Raw genomic sequence first — 23,159 nt, 5'->3', positions numbered from 1 at the left:
TGACCCACTGGGGTCAGGAATGATTGACTAAGGCGGAGCCCGGACTCTAGTTTCCGCCTCCCGGACCAGGGACCTTTCCCTGCCACTCCTCGGCAACCCTGATTGGTGCTGGAGGTCTCAGTTTCCTTTTCTTCCCCCGCATTCGGTTTGCAAACCCTGCCCCGAGACGCGGGCGGCTGGCGAGCTGCATTTGCGCTGCGAGGCGCAGGTGCAGCCGCGGCAGACAAGCTGAGCCTTAGGCCCCGCGCGACCATAGAGTCCGGAAGTGCGGCCAGAGCAGCTCGCGGGGGCGCCGCACCGGGGGAACGCGGGACCGGGAGGGCAGCGCAGGAGCGGGCGGAATGGCCGCAATGCTGGCCATGAAGGTGGTCACGGGGCTGGCGGCAGCGGCACTGGCGGCAGTGCTCTTGGAGCACTATGGCCTGGCTGGTCAGCCCTCACCGCTGCCCCAGCCCCGCGCCCCCCGGAGCCCGCACCCCGCTCCGGGCCCCGGAGCCAGCAACATCTTCTGGGGTCTGCAGGTGACGCAGCGGGAGCACGGCGGGGGGTGGGTGCAGAGCCTGCCCGACGGGGTGAGACGCGGGCAGTTTCCGCGGGGGCGTCACTGCCGCGGCCCCAAACTTCTGGCTGGGGACTCTGTCCTTCCTTGGGAGGGTTCGTTATTGCATTGCATCCTTGCCTTTTCCGTCCGCCTTTAGAGAGCTGCCGGGTCGCCTGCTGTCTGTGCTTCCTCTTCCTGACTCAGGTATCTCTGTTTAATACCTGCTTTCGGCAGATATCCGACATTCACCTGAGCAGGTTTCGCGATCCAGGCAGAGCTGTAGACTTAGAGAAGTTCTGTTCAGAAACTATTGGCATCATTCAACCAGCTCTCGTCCTGGCAACAGGTAGGGAGGGTTGCCGTGTGGTCGTGTTGTTCTGTGATCAGAATGGTAGAATGCTAGCCTGGGCTGCAGCTTTTCACTTCGGGGACATTGGGAACACTATAGCCCCAGCCCCCAGTGAGTCCTTCTGTAGAGGAGATGGGATATTGCAGTTACCTTTGCCGTGGGTAACTGAGTCAAGATCCAAGTAACTTTGCAGTAGCAAGGTTCCCTCAAAGCAGAAGCAAGGCTCGTGATACCCGTTAGTATGCCGTTTACTATATCTTATATCTGTACCTGTTTGTCGTCGTCGTTGTAGTTCTGGATTTGAGAGAGGATTAGGGAAAGTCCTTTAACCACAAATCAGAAGTTATCTTTTTTTTTTTTTTTAACTAACATTTACAGTTTGTTTGTTTGTTTTACAACGTTAGTCAACCTTATGTTGTCAATTGTTTGAGGCTTAAAGTGACTCAGGACACTTTTCTTCATCTCTTGGTACTTCTGTGGCTTGAGTTCTCCGGACTAACTGCTCCCAAAATGTGTTGGAGGACAAGCTAAAAAAGCATCTGTCTTGTCTACTGGGGGATTCATATCCCACCCACCTTACTGAAACACCTCTGCTGACATGATAGAGTATCAGTCCTCATTTTATGGAAAACCTCAATTTCAACTGTACACTTAGTTTTCTAGAAATGTTGGTGTTTCATTGTCCAAACCACATCTTCCAGATTGCTTCTTGCTGTGAAAATAACACTTGGTCAGATTACATACCCTGATTTGCGGTGTGGAAATATGGTTGTCATAGATATCAGGCTTCTGCCCAGAGTGTTGGAATTTCTTATAGTTTTCATTTTTATCAGAGTTTCATGATGCATTTTGTATTGCTCTCTTTAAAGATAATTTTTTTTCAGAACCCATTTCTAATATCACAGGAGGTTAAACAGGCACTTGCTAACCCAGAAGAAACAAAGTCCTTGCTGAGAAAATCTTATTTTAAATGGCTTGCTGTGGACATAGATGGACTCATAAGTTGTTATGTTTATACATGTTGAGTACTTTAAGTGTCTTTGTTCCTTTAGTGTGCACTTAAAAACAATTTTTAACCCCCTGGGGCTTATTTTACATTGTGATTCAAGTCTTATATATAAATCTACAGGAGATCTCACTGATGCCAAAACAAAGGAACAGTTTGGATCCAGGCAGCATGAGGTAGAATGGCAAACTTACCATGGTATTCTGAAGAAGACAAGGGTCTTGGAAAAAACCAAGTGGCTTGATATCAAAGGAAATCATGGTAAGAGTCAAGACCCACATAAAATCAAAACTAGTTTTTTTCCCCCTTCAAGGGCCTACATTCTCCAATTTAGATTATAAAAGTATAAAATGGGAATGTTGTAACATAGGTTTAGATAGACTGAAGGCCACAACTCTGAAATACAACTATATTATGTGATTTAAAACATCACATGTCACTTTTAACCTATGAGGGGAAAGTTGGTATGGCCCTTTCTTTACATGAAGAAAAGCTTCTAGCTTCCTCCTATGCAGGAAGTTGTTTAAAAAATACATACATTTTGGGCACCTGGCTGGTTCAGTTGTAAAGCATTTGACTTGTGATCTCAGGGTAGTGAGTTTGATCTCATTGGGCATATTGAAGTAGCCTCCAAGCCACATTGGGCATGGAGGGTACTTTAAATAAATGAATGAATGCATGAATGAATGAATCAGTCAAATACATTTTGCTGATTGAAGGAAACTACCACCCATAAGTCTACGTACTGTGTGATTTCATTTATATGACATTCAAGAAAAAGCAAAACTGTGGAGAACAGATTATGGTTGCCAAGGGTTGGGGTTAGGACAGAGGCTGACTACAAAGAGGCATCATGAGAGAATTTTGGGAGGTGATGGAACTGTTCTCCATTGTGGCGGTAGATACACCTATGCATTTGTCAAAACCCAAAGAACTGTACATCATAGTAAATGAATTTTACTGTGTATACATTAAAAAATTAAATGGCAAATAAATCTCCATATGCATGAGGAGAGAAATAGATAATCCCTTCCCATTTTTTAGATTGTTATTATAGTGTTAGTAGGGAAATGAACTCTTCTGCAAAGTGTTCTAATGGTAGGTTTGTTTTATAAAGGTTGTCTTCCTTATGGTTAAGTACTTTGCTTCATTTGATTATTAATTGCTATTGTGTACCTAATCATATATATATATTTTAAAGCTATCATTTGAAACAGATAATTCTATCTGGTGAAATGCACAGCTATTGGTTTGATCAGAAAATGCCCTCTTTATAAATAGTTCTTACAAAACAGCTAGGAATCATTAATTGATGTTGGGATATCTGGTTTGCAACTTTCTCTGGTATACCCCATAAGTTTGGCCCCAACTAACCATGGTTCAACTTAAAATGGTTAGACCTACGATTTTCAGACTTTACAGTGGTGTGAAAGTGATATACATTCAATAGAAACTATACTTCAAATTTTGAATATTTATCTTTTCCTGGGCTAGTGATATGCGGTATGATACTCTGGTAATGCTGAACATGATCACCAGGTTAAACAGCCAATAACCTTATAACCATTCTGTGCCCATGCAACTATTCCATTTTTCACTCTAAGTATAGTATTCAATAAGTTACATGAGCTATTCAACACTTTATTATAAATCAGACTTTGTGTTAGATGATTTTGCCAAACTATAGGCTAATGCCTATAAACATTATAATGCCTATAATGCCTATATAATGCCTATAAAATGCCTTTAAACATTCTGAGCATGTTTAAAGTAGGTGAGGATAATCTCTTGTTCAGTAGTTTAGGTGTGTTAAATGCATTTTTTCTTTTTTCTTTTTTTATGTTTTTTTAAAGTTATTTTTGAGAGAGAGAGAGACAGAGCACGAGCAGGGGAGGGGCGGAGAGAGAGGGAAACACAGAATCTGAAGCAGGCTCCAGGCTCTGAGCTGTCATCACAGAGCCCCACATGGAGCTCGAACCCACAAACCGTGAGATCATGATGTGAGCCAAAGTCAGATGCTTAACCAACCGAGCCACCCAGGTGGCTACTTAAATATTTGCAACTTATAGTGGATTTGTCTGTAAATTGAGGAAGATCTGTATTTACATTTCCCTTTTTTCCTAATCCTAATTAGTGGTAGAGATCAAATTCTTTTGCAATAAAAAGCATGCCTGTACATATTTAAAAAATTTTTTCAGGCCAAGCTACTTTATTTCAAGTAATAAATATCAGACTCTTGTGATTAGATCTTGTGAACAGAACTTGTCCTTTGGAGTTCATGATAATCTAATTTGACTTGTATAGGCACAAATGCTTATGGCATGTGTTTTTATACATGTTTATATACTGTGTTAAGATAGGAGGAAACTATTTTTTATTAAGATTAACTATAACAGTGTAGTTCTTTTAGTAAGGGGATTACATACACAATAATATTTCTTTTGTCCTAAATTGGACTTAACAACTTATTCTCTGAAGTTATTAGAAATGTAGTAGATTCTTGGAACTCCAAGCTGAGGTAAATAATTTTAGTTATTGCAACCAGGCAGTCAAGCTCTATGAAATCATCATTATTTCCAGATAAGTGTTCTAGGACCACCTTACCCGTTACCATTATATAACTCTTTTCTTACTGAATCGTTTTGAGATTTAAGAAGAGAGGGACTTTGGCCCTGTTATCAAAGTGATCTGCTGTTCAGAAACACTTGGTATGGATCTTTGTATCAGGCATGTTTCACAGGATTAAAACAGCAGCAACAACAGTCCAATCTTACAACTTGAAATTGATTTATACTGTATAGTACGTAGTATCAAAGTATTTATTATTCTCTAGTATAGTAGGTCTCTTAAGTTTCCAGATAGTATGAATTCTTTTATCAAGATTTAAGAATTATCAAGCTAATTTATTGGCATTCTAGCATTTAAAGGGTTATTGAAAGTATTGCCATTTTGCTTTAGTCATTAACATATTTGTATCATCCTTTTTAATATAGATGATGTTTGTTGTTTTCTTTTTAATTAGATGTATTCAACATTGCAAGTCTGGAGAGTGCCGAGAATTATTACAGGTACTGTAATGAACAGAAGACCATGAGGTAGTACAAGGAGGGTGCAGTCAAGTCAATGAATGGGTAAAAACATTTTTTAAGTGACAAAATTTTATCTAAAGACCCTCTGGTAATATAGAATTTTTGTGTATTCAGTGACAGATTAAATTCTTTTTTTTTCTCCCAAGCCTTTTTCTTTAATTCCTTTTATTTCATATACTTTAATGCTTTTTTATTGCCTAATAAATACTTTCACTATTTCACAGAAACTTTTTTTGCCATTGATCCATAGGAGAAGTCATTTTTTTTTATTTTAGTTATTTTTTACTTAGGTATGACTTACATATAACATTATATTCATTTCAGGTGTACAACATGAAATTTTGATGTTTGTGTATATTGTGAAATAGTAACCACGATAAGTCTAGTTAACACCCATCACTACGCATAGTTAAAACACTTTTTTTTCTTGTGATAAAAACTTTAAAAATCTACTCTCACCAACTTTCAAATATACAAGAGTGTTTTTGACTCTAGTCACCATGCTATACATCAGAAGTCATTTAGGTTAGAGTTTGTCACTAGAGTACTGTGGATTTTAGGAATACTGAGAAACTGATTCTCTCAGCCTCTAGGAGCATCGTTGGTCACCCTGGCTGCTCTGTCCTTTTGTCCCAGTATGCCATAGAAATATTAGAATTTTCTTTATCTGCTGTGAATGTGAAAAAGACTGAATGTGAAAGGCTGTTTAAGTTAGAGACCAGTTCTCTAGTTTCAATGTGTTGGGCTTCTTTTAGTTGTAATTTCACTTTCAGTTCCAGGGTATTTGATAGTTTTGTCTTACAATGTCAATCACTCAAGTAGTGAGAATTTATTGAGAGCCCATCATTAGTTGGGTAATGTGAAAGATACAAGAGCTAATATTAAAAAATGTAGCCTCTACCTTCAAGGAAGTCCAGTTAAGGAAGATAAGAATTGTTTAGGAAACAATTAGAAAAGAACAATGAAGGGATGACTGATGAAATGCTAGATTATTTGGTACACATGATAATCACTATGAGAAATCTGAAAGGGCAGAAGTCAGCATAGGGCAGACATAGAGGAGACTTCATTTTATTTTTTTATCGAGATTTAATTGACATATAACACTGTGTAAGTTTCAGATGTACAGCATGTTTATGTGATACGTTTACATGTGGTGGAATGATGACTACCTTAGAGTTAGCTAATAATTTGATTACCAACACATAATTATCATTTCTTTTTTGTGATAAGAATAATTAAGATCTAGTCTCTTATTGACTTTTTTTTTTTTTTAAGTTTATGTATTTATTTTGACAGAGAGGCAGAGAGAGAAGGGGAGAGAGAATCCCAAGCAGGCTCTACATTGTCAGCACAGAGCCTGACGTGGGGCTTGATCCCACGAACCTGTGAGATCATGATCTGAGCCAAAATCAAGAGTTGGCTACTTAACCGACCAAGCCACCCAGGCGCCCCAAGTCTCTTAGTAACTTCCAAATTTATAATACAGTATTGTGGGTTATAATTACTATGCTGTGCATTGGATCTCCAGAACTTATGTATCTACTAGTTGCAAGTTAGAGAAGACATTATAAAAGAAGTAAAAAGTGCATTCAGTCTTAAAAGATAGGTAGCATTTGGGGAAGTAAGAAATTTTAAGGGATATATATGTATATGTATGTATACGTATGTGTGTGTAATATATATATATATATATATATATATATATATATATATATTTTACATTTTTTTAAAAAAAGTTTATTTATTTTGAAAGAGAAAGCACACCTGGGAGAGGGGCAGAGAGAGAGGAGAGAGTGAAAATCCCAAGCAAGCTCTGCCCTGGCAGTGCGGAGCCTGATGCAGGGCTTGAACTCACAAACTGTGAGATCATGACCTGAGCCGATGTCTGTTGCTTAACCAACTAAGCCACTTAGGCTCCCCAGGGGGTATATTTTAGGTAAAACCCCAGAGCTTTAAAAGCTAGAATGAGCTTTTAGGGACAGTAGGGAAACTGGCATCACCAGAATAAAGGACCATTTTGAGGACTGGTATGACATTGGGTAGGTAGCTTAGGGCCAATTTATGGAGATTTTAAGTGACAAGTATAGAAATTTAGATGTGTTGAGTAATGGTTCATAATTCAGTACAGATTCCTAAGGAGACAAGTCACATAATGAAATAATATTTTATAAAGGGCAATCACACAGCAAAAAAAGAAAAAAGATAGGGATAATAAGGAAAAAAGAGGGAGATTGGAGTTTTGTAGAGCAAACAGGAGAGTCCTATAATAGTCCCGTCATGATATGGAAGGGCCTGAAGTGATAGGAGACAAACCCATCTAACAAAGTACATAGATATGATGATTATGACATCAGCTAGAAGGTGGTAGGTCAAAAAGCATTGGTTAACTAACATGTAATTAGAGTCAACATAACTTGGAGAATGAAGTTGTCCTCTTTTGTTAATGTGAGGAAGGAAAAGGTCAGAGATGAAAATTTTCTGTTATCTGTTTGTATCTTTGATGGTGGCTATGGAGATGAACTAAGAAACATTTTCAAAGAAGAATTAACAGGACTTAGGGTTGTTATCGGGAGAGTGAGGATTTTAGTCACTTGAAAGTTTCTTACCTTTATGTTTTTGTTTCTAAACACCTAAACTTTATCTGAATGTTTTTTTTAACATTTATTTATCTTTGAGAGACAGAGACAGAACATGAGCAGGGGAGGGGCAAAGAGAAAGGGAGACAGAATCTGAAGCAGCCTCCAGGCTCTGAGCTGTCAGCACAGAGCCTGATGTGGGGCTCACACCCACGAACCATGAGATCATGACCTGACCTGAAGTCGGACACTTAACTGACTTAATCACCCAGGCACCCCAAACTTTATCTGAATTTTTAATAAATGGCATTTTGCCAGAGAAATACACACTACAGATACATCAACCTGAAGGAAAAAAAAAATCTTAAAGCTGAATCTTGATTTTAAAAATGTCCCAGAGAATGCCAGAATCCAGCATTTAGAAAATGTTAATAGGTATCATATATTTTAACCTCTGCTTTCAAGTAGTGGGGTTTATTTTTAGATAGTTGGATTGTAATATGTTAAAAATGTAGGAAATGAAACAACATATATGAGATGATAAGATCCTAAAGAATAACTCTGAAAACAAATTAAGCAGGAAAAATACAAATAAAAATTTTAATGAGGAAAAAAACCCCAATATAGAAAATTTAAAAATACCAAGAAGAGAGGCAATAGAACTAATTGACTATTAATTATAATATGTATGACAATATATTTATTTTATGATATATTTGATGACTGTTGTGGCTTAAATATAGCTTTCTGATAACACATTGTTTCAGAAGCCTATTTGTATTTTCTATTTGTGCTTTTAGGTAAAGTGTCATATAAGACACCTATTTTCTTATAACATTTGGCATTTGAGTAATATAAATATGTCCCCAATGCAATCTATACCTTCCTCCATGTTCATTCAACAAATCTTAATGAGTTTCTGTTCTGTGTACTTTCCCCCTGCTCTTTACTTTCCAACCTTATGAACACCTGAACACTGTTGATACTTAGGTAGTGAGGACTTTCATTACTAAATGTGTGCCCTGTGTATGTTACCAATACATTTTTAGGAACTGAAAAAGATTTACTGACCCAGACCTAACTAACATTTTTCTCCTGGCTTGATGACTTCATCTTTGCAAGGCTTTATTGTGAGTTAAGCTTCTGTAGTCCTGTTTCAAGATGTAAACACCTTTTGTATCTCATTACACCAAGAATTCTCCTAGGTACTTAGTAGTTTCTTACTAAATTTTTCAATGATTGGTAAATACCATTTTGCTGGATTCTAATTGATCTCTTTCTAACTGCCTAAAATAGCTACCTACTTCTCTGCTTTGCTTGATGACCTTTTGTTTGGTTATTGATTAATTAGATTGCTTGAATCTTTGTAGACAATGGGAAAAACTTTAAAATTTCTTTTAATCAGTTTATTGCAGATCTAGTTTAGTGTATTTCTCTGTTGATCAGGAAATTTTCTTTTCAAAGGGAGGCAAAATATTGTGTGATACAAGGGAAGGAATTTAAACTCATTCTGTCTTTTTGTGATTGCATTAAAACTTTCCTGTCTTGTATTTTTTAGGAAATATTCTGCCGTACGTAGGGATGGCTCTTTCCATTATGTCCACAGTACTCCCTTTGGCAACTATTCTTTCATCTCTTTGGATGCCACCCAAAATCCAGGGCCCAAGAGACCCTATAATTTCTTTGGAATTTTAGATGAGGTACAGTAAAAATCTCACTTCCCTTTGTAGCTAACCTGTTTTTTTTCTTGGATACATGTGGCTCTCTTAAAACTATCCTAGGTAAACAAATTCTAATCAAGAAATTCTTGAAAAAAACATTTACTGTGATTACAAGTATGGCTAGAAGAAATCACTGGCTACTTTAGCACTGTCATCGCTATCCTGTTCATTGCTATCCCTACCCCAAAATCTGGCAAAGAAGTACCTCACATTTTATATAATTCAGTAGACATTTATTAAATGTGTACTAAGAGCAACATGCTCTTTGCAAGGTGTAGGGCATACAGCTTTTAAACTATATGGTATATTCCTAAATCCCCATAGTTGCCATTTCTAACTAATGGTCTGTATTTTTTTTTAATAGGAGAAGGGCAACTGTTGAAGTAAATAAGTTTCTTTTAAAGTATTTTTTTTTGTAAGTTAGATGAAAACTGTTGCTAGATTAAAAGTGTCTGGAATATCACATGTGAGAAACTCTCATTATTTCTTTTTTTTTTTTTTTAACGTTTTATTTATTTTTGAGACAGGGAGAGACACAGCATGAACAGGGGAGGGTCAGAGAGAGGGAGACACAGAATCCGAAACAGGCTCCAGGCTCTGAGCTGTCAGCACAGAGCCCGACGCGGGGCTCGAACTCACGGACCGCGAGATCATGACCTGAGCCAAAGTCGGCCGCTTAACCGACTGAGCCACCCAGGCACCCCTCTCATTATTTCTTAGTACAACAAATGTCTACTCATTAATGAGCACATGCCCACATGCAAGACAAATGTGCTCATATGTAAGAATACAAAAGTGATAAGGTCAAGTCCTTCATCTCAGAATATTTAATCTAGCAGAGGGGCATAAGGCTAGTGCAGAAATAACTACAATAAGGGCAGAATTTGCTAAGTGCTGAAGGAGATTCAGAGTGATATGAGGATTCAGAAGAGCTTGAAATCAAGTGAACAGAATATTGTGCAATGCATTGTTTTCTAGTAGGCATTTTATTTAATGAAGGTATATTTTGTTATCTTGCAATTATCAAAGCCTACTCCTTAATGTTTTTTAAGATATTCAAACATCAGGTCTGCATGAAAATCAGTTGGAGTCTTATAAAATGCAGAGACTTATTAATTAGAAACCCTGAAGGTACAGCCCAGGAATTCATTGCTGTAAGCACTTTACAGATCATTCACTTATATTTATACATGTACACATTATATTTGATATAGACTTGATGAGGGATGATTTACATATAATAAAATGCACTCATTTAAAGAGTTTGAAGAATTTTGACAAGTGTATATACTTGTATAACTGTCACCACAATCAAGATAGAACATTTCTATCATCCCAGGAAGTTGTATAGTCAGTCTTCACCCCAATCCTAGGGAACCACTGATTGGTTTTCTGTCAGTATAGATTAGATTTGTTTGTTCTAGAATTTATTTTTTAATCTTCTTAAAAATTTTCTTATAATGTTTTTTTTTTTTTTTGAGAGAGACAGAGTGCAAGCAGGGGAGGGGCAGAGAGAGAGGGAGACACACAATTTGAAGCAGGCTCCAGGCTCTGAGCTGTCAGCACAGAGCATGATGCAGGCTGAACCCACAAACCATGAGATCATGACCTGAGCGGAAGTCAGATGCTTAACCAACTAAGCCACCCAGGCGCCCCTAGAATTTTATGTAAATGAAATCATACAGTATTACTCTTGTGTCTAGCTTCTTTTGCTCAGTATAATGTTTTTGAGACTCATCCATACTATTGTGTGTTCGAATAGCTCTTTTCCTGTTGCTGCATAGCACTCTGTTGTTTGGATATACTGATGGTTTCTAGATTTTGGCTATCCTGAGTAGAACCGTTTTGAACATTTAGGTATAAGGCTTTTTGTGGACATATGTACATCTTATTTTAGAAGTTTAGTTTCAAGATCCTCTTTTTTTTTTTTTAAGTTTATTGATTTTATTTTTGAGACAGAGAGAGAGAGAGAGAGAGTACAAGCACTCAAGCTGGGGAGGAGCAGAGAGAGTGAGAGAATCCCAGTCATGCTCTTCATTGTCAGCATGGAGCCCAACACAGGGCTTTTTCCCACGAACTGTGATGTTATGACCTGAACCGAAATCAAGAGTCAGACATTCAACCAACTAAGCCACCCAGGTGCCCCCTCAAGATTCTCCTTATTAATTGCAATGTAGTATACAGGGCTGAAAGATTAGAGGTTCTTTTTTATTTCTATAAAGAAATTTATCATAAAAAAGAAAGAAACTTATGTAATTTAAAGATTATTCTTCTCAATTTCCTTATCCATCAAATGGGGATAACACCTGCCCTACTTAGCATAGAGTTATTTTTTTTTAATGTTTATTTATTTATTTTGAGAGAGAGAGTGCACTCATGTGTGCATGAGAGCAGGGAAGGGGCAGAGAGAGATGGAGAGAGAGAATCCCAAGCAGGCCTCATGCTGTCAGCATGGGGCCCATGCAGGGCTCAAACTCACAAACCGTGAGATCATGACCCGAGCTGAAATCAAGAGTTGAACCCTTAACTGACTGGGTCACCCAGGCACCCTAGCATAGATGTATTTTTAGGACCAAATGAATTACAATGTATGTGAAAACAGTTTAAAACAGGACCATACAGGTCATTAATTAGTAGGGTTTAAGCCCTAGACATAATATACTTATAAAACTCCAAGGGAGATGCTTAATCTATACATTTCAGCCTGAGCCCTAATTAAAGATCCTTCTGTTTTTCTCCCATTTCAGAAACGGATGGAGGAACTTCTATTACTCGTTAAGGAAAGTAGTCGGAGCAATCACAGTATTTGGTTCGGACACTATACAACATCCACTATCCTTTCTCCATCACCAGGAATTCGGTCAATAATGAGGTGAGGCAGGATTCCAAAATCAAAATTAATTATTTGTAATTCTTTTATGTTACTCAACCCATCTTGTTTTCCTGAAGAGGTCTTTTTATTAGTTTGGCATCACAAGTTATCTGCTCATTTATTCCATTTATTTTTCATTGGTTAGTTCAGCTACAGCGTATTTGTGTGGGCACCTCCATACACTAGGCGGACTGATGCCTGTTTTGCACACTCGTCACCTCCAGGGCACTTTGGAACTTGAGGTGGGAGACTGGAAGGATAACAGAAGGTAAGGGAACTACCCCACAAAATAAACCTTACACATGTGAGTCTTGATAAAGCAATGATAGGTTTCTTATTGCTATCATGGGTGATCCCAGTTAAGGAAAAACTTGTGATAGTTCTAAGTTTTGTTTTTGTTTTGTTTTTTTAATGCTTATTTATTTATTTGGAGAGGGAGAGAGTGCACATGCATGGGGGAGGGGGAGAGAGAGAGAGAGAGAGAGAGAGAGAGTCAGAATCCCAAGCAAGCTTTGTGCTCTCAGCAACCCACGAACCTTGAGACCATGCCCCGAGCCAAAACCAAGAGCCAGATGCCCAACCCACTGAGCTACCCTGACACCCTGATAGCTCTAAATTTTTAAAGTAATATATATATTATGTATGTTGATATGCAAAAACCTTGTTGTAACAGTTATGCTTGCCATCACTATGTTACATTGGGTTTTTAAGATGCATCCATTAGGAAATAGTTCTCAAACTCTTGTGTGCTCAAGGATTATGGAGAAGCTTATTAAAAATTAAAATTTTGAGGCCCTATCTGTAGAGAATTTGTGTTGGTCTAGAACTGCAAGAAACTGAATTTTTTTAAAGCCCACCAGGAGCTCTTTGGACCACACTTTGAGAAACACTAGAACTGAAAATGTAACACTTTTCCTCCTGAATTTTATATCTACCTTTTCTAGTTATTACTATAAGATGTTAGTGATATAAGTTCTTCAGATACATGATAGTTGGTTTTATAAAGATAAAAGTCTTTCTTTGAGAAAACATAACTTGTTTATCAAAAGCATATAGTATCGTTAAATGTATGTAGAAAAGAACTGACTATATATTTTGAGAATAAGTATAATAGTTTAAATATAGACGAATATCATCTCATTGTTTAATTATTATCAGTTGCTGTTTAATTTATTCAGACTCAGTTCTCTGAAGATATTAGGCACTAAATAAATATTTGTTGAGCTGAATATGTTATTTTTCTATTTTTAACTACTTCCATTAATAAAAAGATAGCTTTACATCTTGGAAGGTACTTACTCATTTCACTTGGCTCCACTAGAAACTAAGAGCTATGCTTGAAGCCTGTAATTATTTGGCAACTGTAATTACTGTGAGTTAAGGTCTGTCTATTCATGACTGTGAGGTTGTAGGCTGGGCTGGGATTGCCTCTTACCAGATAGCTTTCCTCACCCTTGATCAGCTTATTTATTTCTTATAAATGCTACAGTTACAAGTTAAGTGATATTATGAAACCATTTCCTCTCTTTCTCTTCCCACCTGCTCTCCTGTGTTCCAACCCTGGGGTTTTATCTGGAGTTTTACTAAAGGACCTAACCTATACCTGCCTTATAAACATTTAAGTTGTATTAGTACAATAGAAGAGTTTTTAAAAGTATGTTAGTAATATTAGGCTAGGCTTTGTTATGGATACAAATAAATCTAGACAATATCAGTGGCTTTACATAACAACAGATGTTATTTTTTCATTTATGTAAATCTGGTATGAGTCAAGGCATTTCTCTTCCGTGGGGTGACTCAAGGATTCAGACTTCATCTGTCTTATAATGCCACTATCTCAATATCTCAGTTCCAGTGCAGGGAAGAGAGCATGGAGAATTCAGACCCACTCTTAAAGTACTTTGGACCAGAAGTGTGATACATGTCACTTCTGTTCACAGCCCATTGACCAGAACTAGTCACATGGTCCCAACCTAATACCAGGGAGACTGGGAAATGCAGGGGAGCACGTGGAGTATTTGGTGAGCACTATTGTTTCTGCCATAGTTAATCATTTCTCTTCTCAGTTTTAAAAGTACAAAATATAAAATTTTGGCTATTCTTTAATGAATATTTATACCTTTCACCATGCATTCAGAAAACCAAAACAACTTCGGTTAAATTTCCTTGAAATTATAGAAATAAAGGTTTAAAAGACGATTGAAGCATTTCTAGTTGTGTTTGTGTTAATATTAGCATTTTTGAAGAGATGAAGAGTATCAAGTATTAGCTTATGATGATGTCTTAGGTTCAAAACAGTCTTAAAGTATAGAAATTAAATGAATTAATTTAACAAGCATTTATTTAAAAATGAAAGAGTGCATGCTATGTACGAGGCATTGTTCTAAGGCACAGTTAAATTCATTTCTTCACTCAGATCCCATTTGTGACTAATATGAAGTATAAAGTGGTCAGAGCAAGGGAAGAAGGACAGAAACACAGTGTTAATTTACTTTGCATTCAAATTCATGATCTCAAAGTATAGTTTTATATTTTTACATTTGTTTTGTGTATAACCTTCATGCCCTCTTATAATATGAAGTGACTAAATTACTTTTTGTCTTCTGGTCTCTAGGTACCGGATCTTTGCCTTTGATCATGACCTCTTTAGCTTTGCAGATTTGATCTTTGGCGACTGGCCTGTGGTTCTTATCACTAATCCTAAGTCACTCCTATATAGTTGTGCTACACATGAACCACTAGAAAGACTCCTTCATTCAACACACATCAGGTATGTAGCAATTTTTCAGAATTTACTTTCAGTTTGATATTAATGGAGAATAAGTGAGTGCAACTATAATCCTATGTAAAAGCTCTGAGATGCCCCACTTTATTTTTCTCAACAATGTAAACATTATATAAAGGAAATGTTTACTGTTTAATTCCCATTCAGTTAAAATATATATAATTTTTGAAGCTGCTGAAAAAAAAATTTTAAGTTTACTTTTATTTATTTTGAGAGATAGAAAGCAAGTGGGAAAGGGACAGAAAGAGGGAGACAGAACCCCAGGCAGGCTCCATGCTGTCAGGACAGAGCCCGATGCGGGGCTTGAACCCACAAACCATGAGATCATGACCTGAGCCAAAATCAAGAGTTGGACCTGTAACCAACCTAGCCACCCAGATGCCCCTAAGCTGCTGAAAGTTTTTAAAAAATCCAGAAACCCACAATCCTACCACTATAATTTTTGTGTATTTCATTTTCGCGTTTTACATTGCTGTAATCATATTTCCCTCCCCTTCCCTCCAAATAGAGCTGTTATTAACATTTCTGAGTTCTTCTCAGGCATGCTCTTCGAGGCATGTTTTTCCATCATTGTAATAGTAGGGCACAGTCTGTTCTAATTCCTACTTTTTTTCTTTCAAGAGAGAGAATGTACCACAATTTATCTAACCATTTTCCTCTCTTATTGGTGAACCTTTATGTTTTTTTCTAATTTGGGAATGAGCATCTGATGTGTGTAGGTTCTTTTCTTCATTTGAATAATTTCTTTTTTTTAATGTTTATTTGTTTATTGTTTTTAATTTTTATTATTTTTTTTAATGTTTATTTATTTCTGAGGCAGAGAGAGACAGAGCATGAGTGGGGGAGGGTCAGAGAGAGAGGGAGACACGGAATCAGAAGCAGGCCCCAGGCTCTGAGCTGGCAGCACAGAGCCTGACGCAGGGCTCGAACTCACAAACTGTGAGATCATGACCTGAGCCGAAGTCAGTCGCTCAACCGACTGAGCCACCCAGGCGCCCCTATTTGTTTATTTTTGAGAGAGAGAGAGAGAGAGAGAGAGAGAGAGCCCGCGCGCGCAAGAAGGCGTGGAAGCAGGGGAGGGGCAGAGAGAGAGAGGGAGAGAGAGAATCCCAAACAGGCTCCATGCTGTCAACACAGACCCCGACACAGGGCTTGAACTCATGAACCACGAGATCATGACCTGAACCGAAATCAAGATTCAGACACTTAACTGAGGCACCCAGGCAACACTCATTTGAATAATTTCTTTAGCTAAAGTTCTAGAAGTGGAATTCTAGGTGAAAATATGAATTCCCTTAAGACTATTGATAAACACTATTCAATTACTTTTTTTTTTTTTTTTTTTTGGCAACTAAAATCATTATTCTTTTTAAAAAAATGCAGCAAGGGGCGCCTGGGTGGCGCAGTCGGTTAAGCGTCCGACTTCAGCCAGGTCGCGATCTCGCGGTCCGTGAGTTCGAGCCCCGCGTCGGGCTCTGGGCTGATGGCTCAGAGCCTGGAGCCTGCTTCTGATTCTGTGCCTCCCTCTCTCTCTGACCCTCCCCCGTTCATGCTCTGTCTCTCTCTGTCCCAAAAATAAATTAAAAACGTTGAAAAAAATTAAAAAAAAAAAAATGCAGCAAAATATATGTAACATAAAATTTACCATTTTACTGGTTTTTAGGTATACAGTTCAATGGCATTAAGTACATTGATATTGTACAACTATCACCACCATTCATCATCAGAACTTTTATCTTCCAAAACTGAAACTCTGTACCCATCTAGCAATAACTCCTGATTTCCCCCTTTCCCCAGCTCGTGGAAGTCACCGTTCTACTGTCTGTCTCTATGAATTTGACAACTCTAGGAACCTCATTTAAGGGGACTCATACAGTATTTGTCCTTTTGTGACTGGCTTCTTTAACATAATGCCCTAAGGGTTCCTCCCTCTCGTAGAGTGTGTCAGAATTTTTTTTGCTTTTTAAGGCTAATATTCCATTGTGTGTATATATCACATTTTGTTTATTCATCTGTTGATAGACACTTATGCTTTCACCTTTTGGCTGTTGTGAATAATGCTACTATGAACAGGGCTATACTCTGTCAAATCCCTGCTTTCATTTCTTTTGGGAATATATCTAGACATGGAATTGCTGGATCTCATGGTAATTATATGTTTAATTTTTTGAGGAACCACCATACAGTTTTCCATAGCGGCTGTACCATTTTACATTCCCACCAGCAGTGCATAAGGTACCCAATTACTTTTTAAAACAGATACTAATTTATAATGTTACCAGGCAATATGAGTTCCAGTTTCACAGCACTCTTATCATTTTTGGATATTGTACTTTTAAAAGATGTACTAATTAATCTGGAAAAAATGGTATCATTGATTGATTTTTGGTCAGTAGTGAAGTGAAATCTATATCTCTCAGTCAGGTTTTTTGGATAGGAGTTGGACATCTGATTTAGACATCATATTCTCTGAAAGGGCCTGGTAGCCTTAGCTCTGTTTATGACATTGTTTCTTTTGGGCAGATAATACTGGGAATCAAATGAGTGGATGTAGGATTAACATTAGATTAACAAATTGAGATGTCTAACCAATATTCTTTTCCTATATGAAAAACCAGGACTTCAAGCAGTTTATTCAGAAAGAACTTGGGATCTACTGCAGATTTATTTGTCAAAAGAAAATTGATTTTCCTTTCTAAAAAAATACAAGAATAGTTTCTAGCTTCTCACCAACTCAGGTTTGCTTATTTATACAACTCCAAGAGCCATGATTCAGAAAGCCACTAGATCTTGGGACTAGCAGTCATACGAATGGTTATACAGTGTGGTGGTTCTGCCTACATTTATATAATTTCAGGTTATAATAGGGTTATTCTCCATTCTAAGTATAGTGATAAGTCTCTAAAACCACATGCTTATGTATTTTCTCATTTTAGAGTCTTGGCCTTTTCCTTATCCTCCATTACTTCTGTCACAGTTAAGATTGATGGAATCCATTTAGGGCAAGCTATTCATTTGTCTGGTCCTATTTTCATACTGAAGTGGAACCCAAGAAACTACAGTAATGGGACACATAACATAGAAGTAATTGTCCAGGTAAGTTAGTAATTTTCAACTTACTATATAAATGATTTGGCTGCAACCACACTAAACTCTGATGTGGGTTTTTTTTTTTCCCCCAGTCAATTGATAGAGATGAAACTAAGTTAATTAAAAATTTGAATACACTAGATTTAGTGTATTCTGAAAATGGGCACTCAGGAATAATTCTGTTAGACAAAAAAATGGACTCATCAGTGTGCAATTCCTGGCCATAGTCTCCCCATTTCTGAACCACAGGAAACCATTCTTTTCAACTTTGGCCACAGTCTTTTGGTAATGGGAGCAAATTCCCCAACATACCCAAAGATAATAGAGTAAGTCGGAAAACACGGATTTATGTATCCATGCATTTGCTTGCTGTCTCCAAGTACAGGAAAATTTGTCACTGTTTTGAAAGCTCTAGGATAGAGGATTTTCAAGGCATCAGAGAATTTTTTTGTTTATTTGGGGAGTATACACTGATAGTATATGTAGTAACAGTCTGCCTGTGTCTATTCCAATTCAGCTAGGGGGCATTTAATTCACCAGCACCTGCCAGAGTAGGAAGTGGTCACAGTTACCAAAAAAAGATCACTTTCATCAACACTGTGAAATTCTTGAGGGGATAGACTGTGCTTAGGAATTAGTTTCTGAAAAAAAAATCCTACAATTTCATGATTTGATGACAGTTTTTAACTATTTCATCTCTAATGTTAAGTCTTAGTTTGAAGATTACCATGTAATCCTTCAGGAAACACATGTAATTATTTTCATTATCTTTTTTAAAAAATTTTTTAACGTTTACTTATTTTTGAGAGTGGAGCGGCACAGAGAGAGGGAGACACAGAATCTGAAGCAGGCTCTAGGCTCTGAGCTGTCAGCACAGAGCCCGATGCAGGTCTCAAATTCACAAACTGTGAGATCATTGACCTGAGCCGAAATCAGATGCTTAACTGACTGAGCTACCCAGGCTTCCCTTTTCATTATCTTTTGTGTGTGTCGCAGAGAAGGATTTTGAATAGGGAGGAGCTATTTACTGAGCTCTTTTAAGGAGATGCTGGACACTTGGAGTTTTTTACTTAATCCATATAGCAACCCTATATGGTGGGTAGTTTTATCCCCAATTCATAGAGGAGTAAAACAAGAAAAGGCATTTTGCAATGCCACCCATCTTTGAAGTGTTGTGCTTAGGAGGAAGAAGAAACTCATAGGGAGAATGTGGAAGGGACTGATGGCTGGGATGAACTCTTTTTTTTTTTTTTTTTTTAAGTTTTTGAAAAATTTATTTTGAGAGAGAGAGAGAGAGAGCAGGGGAAGGGCAGAGAGAGAAAACCCCAAGCAGGTTCAGCACTGTCAGCATGTAGCTGGGCACAGGGCTCCATCTCACGAATTGTGATATCATGACCTGAGCTGAAATCAAGAGTCAAATGCTTAACTGACTGAGCCATCTAGGTGCTCCTGGGATGAACTCTTAATGTCCTTCCTACTAGAAGTTGGATCATTTAAAGAAAACCTGAGGTACAAGAAAAAACCTGAGGTACCTAGAATAAATTATTCCCTGTCTTTACAATTAGGCAAGAGAAGTAGGAGTGGCCATAGAAGACCTCACTGTAGGAGTGAAGAATCCCCTAATCCTTGGATTGCCTCAGAACCCCAGCTTCTATAGTTTTTTGAGGGAAAAAAACATAGCTCATGTTCCCTGAAACATCTCTGGCTGCTTAGTTAAATCCTTAGTAAAAATATGAAATTAAATATACATTTTATATCTTTAATATTTCTTATATTATTGAGGTATAATTCATATACAAAAAAACTCTATATATTTAAAGAGTATAATTTGGTGACTTCCTTGACCATTACTACAATCAATACAATATATCACCCTCAGAAGTTTTCTTGTGTTCTTTTGCAGCTGTCTTCCTTCTACCCTCATTTCCAGGAAACCACTGATCTGTTATAGATTAGTTAAAAGATTAACCTAGTAGCTATTAGACCTTTAGATCACTTCTTAGTGTGGTTCCTGAATTAGTAGCATCAGCACCACCTAGGAACTTGTTAGAAATGTAAACTCCCTGGGCGCCTGGGTGGCTCAGTTGGTTAAGCGTCTGACTTCAGCTCAGGTCATGATCTCACGGTTTGTGGGTTCAGCCTGCGTCATGCTCTGTGCTGACAACTCAGAGCCTGAAGCCTGCTTCTGATTCTGTGTCTCCCTCTCTCTCTGCCCCTCCCCTGCTTGCACTCTGTCTGTCTGTCTGTCTCTCTCTCTCAAAAATAAGTAAATGTGAAAAATTAAAAAAAAAAAAAAGAAAAGAAAAAACTCATGTCCCATACCAAACCTCTGAATCAAATTCTGGACATGGGACCCAACAATCTGTTTCAACAGTCCATCCAGGTGATTCCAATGTGCACTAAAGTTTGAGAATCAGAAGTTTAGATTATTGTGCCTACTTTGCCAACTGAAAGAATAGACTCCAGAAATCTGTAAATTAAAGAAAACTTGGGCTTTAAAACAACTTGTAACTTAAAGTAAGAACATTTTGAGCAATAAAAGTTTGATAAACATGAGTGCAAGTTCTTTTTGCTATTTTAAAACTTTTTTATGATGGGAAAATTTTTAAATATATGCAAGAGATAATACTATAATGAATTCCCATGTATCCATTAGCTGACTTCAACAGTTATCAACTCATGACCAATCTTATTTCATCTATACCCCACCTACTTTACTCCTCCCTACACCATGATAGTATTCTATCTGTAACATGACAGCATGTGTCCCTAAAAGATAAGAATTATTTTTTAATGTAACCATAATACCATAACACACCTGAAAAATCTATAGTAATTCCTTAATATCAAACTATCCAGCCTGTGTTCAGTTTTCCCAATTAATCATATATATGTGAATATATATATTGTATTTGGTTGGCTCAAATCAGAATTTAGACAAGGCTCAAATCCTGAATTTAGCTGATTTGTCTCGAGTTCTTTTTTCATCTACAGGTTCCCCTCTCTTATCTCCTTGTTATTTTTTATTTTTCCTTACAATTTCTTTGCTTTGGAAACTGGATCTTCTATCCTGTAGAGTTTCCTCTATTCTAGATTTTGGCTGTTTACATTCATGTATCATTCAGCATGTTCTTCCATCCCCTCTAGTTTCTATAACTGGTAGTTAGATTTAAGGGGTGATCACATTTGAGTCTGTTTTATGGCAGGAATACTTCATTTGGTGTTTTATGCTTTTTTAAAAAAGTTTTTTTAACGGTTATTTGTTTTTGAGAGACAGAGAGAACGTGCACGCTCGCAAGTGGGGGTGGGGCAGAGAGAGGGAGACACAAAATCCAGAGCAGGCTCTAGGCTCTGAGCTGTCAGCACAGAACCCAACACAGGACTCAAACTTGCAGGCCGGGAGATCATGAACTGAGTGGAAGTTGGATGCTTAACCAACAGAGCCATCCAGGCACCCCTGATGTTTTATGCTTTTATCAGAAGCCTATGAGACCTGGTTTCTCTCTTTTAGTATTGTTAAGATTGGCCATTTTATTCAGGTGTTGTTAACTTTATCCAGCAACTGTTATGTTGATAAATAACTAACAACCAGCCTGGGGCAGGTATGAAGGAGGAACCCTGATTTGTAATATTTCTCTGATTTATTCCAATTTCCATAGTATAAATATTTTTACCATAGCTGGTTTTAAGCTACTAACATGTCATCTGGCCTGCAAATTTCCTGAAAATTTAACAGTTGGCTTTTGTGAGCCTGTCAAGCCAGCTTGAGCACACTGCTGGCTTCTCCCTCCACTCATTATGAAGTACCTAATCAGCTTTTCACTGAAGGATTTCTAGCAGCTGTTGATGGCCTTGGTCTAGATGAAATGTAGATCCATTATTTCATTAGAGTTATAAAATGGTGGTATTCAAATTGTCACTCCTTGTAAAATTAGTATTAATTTGAATGGTTCCCTAAAGAAAAGATCTAGAAGTCCATACGGGAAAGGTGGGTTACATTCTAAATTCTTCCCCCCACCCTCCCTTTTCTAAACCAGTTTTAAAGGTAATGAGTTGCTTTTCTAGCATCTTCCAAAGGCAACCAAAAGTATCTTTTACATTCAGCATCATTATGAATTCAAGTTTTAAAAAATATATATATTTATATATATCTGGTATGTTTCAATCCATTGCATTTATTCTTGTTAATGCTCAAATTATTCCACCTTTGGTTAGTGGGAGCCTTTCCAGGTTGACCACTAAGTCCTTTGATAAAATCTTAGTAGTCTTTGTTAGTTTTCTTACTCTCTGGCATGAAGATATTCTAAACTCTTCCTGTGTATTTCTTGTTTGAGGACTGGAATCAGGGGTGCCTGATTGGCTCATTCAGTGAAGCATTCCACTCCTGGTTTTGGCTCAGGTCATGATCTCACTGTTTGGCAGTTCGAGCCCTGCATCTGGCTCTATGCTAACAGGGAGGAGCCTGCTTGGGATTCTCTCTCCCTCTCCCTCTCTGCCACTCTCCAGCACTCCCAATGTCACATACACACACACACAATAAATAAATAAACTTAAAAAATAAAAGAAAAAGAACTGGAATCAACTATTTCCTTGTAGTGAGAAATTTTATTTTTGAGACTACAATCTGGGCACTAACTCAGCTAGATCAATGCTTTGGGGTTGTTACTATTTTTAGGCGTTTTCAGTGAGCAGAGGGAAAATACATATTTTTCTTTAAGAGAAAATACATTGTGAGTACATGCTGATATTCCCAATTTAAATCTAGAATTACAGGCATTAAAATAAGTTATATTTAAAGTGCTTATAGGAAGAAGCAAAAATAAATGAAAAAATGTAGCTTTGTCAGAGATAACTGACAAAAGTTACTGGAAACTTAATCTTGGAACATTATACATATTTAAATGTGCCTAAGAGTCACTTCTCTGCTTTCCTTATAACTAGGATTCTGCTGGGAAAAGTAAGAGTGTTCACCACATATTTTCTCTTCAAGAGGGTATTCATCTCAGATTTGATCCCCTGGCATCATTTATTCTCCTTACTGACCATGGCATCGTGGTAAGTAAATTCAACTTGAGATTAGATTCGGTCCAATCTAGTGGTAGGTCCAAAGTCGTCATATAATCATGT

The 23,159-nt window shown here is 37.6% G+C and overlaps 1 protein-coding gene across 8 annotated transcripts in view; it reads left to right on the top strand.

Annotated features, from left to right (window-relative positions):
* The window catches only part of TMEM62 (transmembrane protein 62), a 45,761-nt gene that overhangs the window by 12,666 nt on the left and 9,936 nt on the right, over nt 1–23,159 (top strand). The window contains exons 1-10 of one of the 8 annotated variants that reach the window (XM_042942245.1): nt 127–521; nt 776–887; nt 2,020–2,157; nt 4,919–4,964; nt 9,123–9,264; nt 12,033–12,157; nt 12,303–12,425; nt 14,772–14,927; nt 17,879–18,038; nt 22,974–23,087. In XM_042942245.1, coding sequence (XP_042798179.1) covers nt 342–521; nt 776–887; nt 2,020–2,157; nt 4,919–4,964; nt 9,123–9,264; nt 12,033–12,157; nt 12,303–12,425; nt 14,772–14,927; nt 17,879–18,038; nt 22,974–23,087 — 1,296 coding nt within the window. In that variant the 5' untranslated portion in view covers nt 127–341. Of the gene's footprint in view, nt 1–126; nt 522–775; nt 888–2,019; nt 2,158–4,918; nt 4,965–5,007; nt 5,028–6,872; nt 7,449–9,122; nt 9,265–12,032; nt 12,158–12,302; nt 12,426–14,771; nt 14,928–17,878; nt 18,039–22,973; nt 23,088–23,159 lie in introns of those variants that run through there. The other 7 variants (XM_042942252.1, XM_042942253.1, XM_042942251.1 and 4 more) reach the window with 7 other exon arrangements.

Source organism: Panthera leo, chromosome B3 (assembly GCF_018350215.1).
Source record: "Panthera leo isolate Ple1 chromosome B3, P.leo_Ple1_pat1.1, whole genome shotgun sequence".
NCBI lineage: Eukaryota > Metazoa > Chordata > Mammalia > Carnivora > Felidae > Panthera > Panthera leo.
Note: the sequence above shows the minus strand (reverse complement) of the source record. Positions and strands in the feature narration are given on the sequence as shown.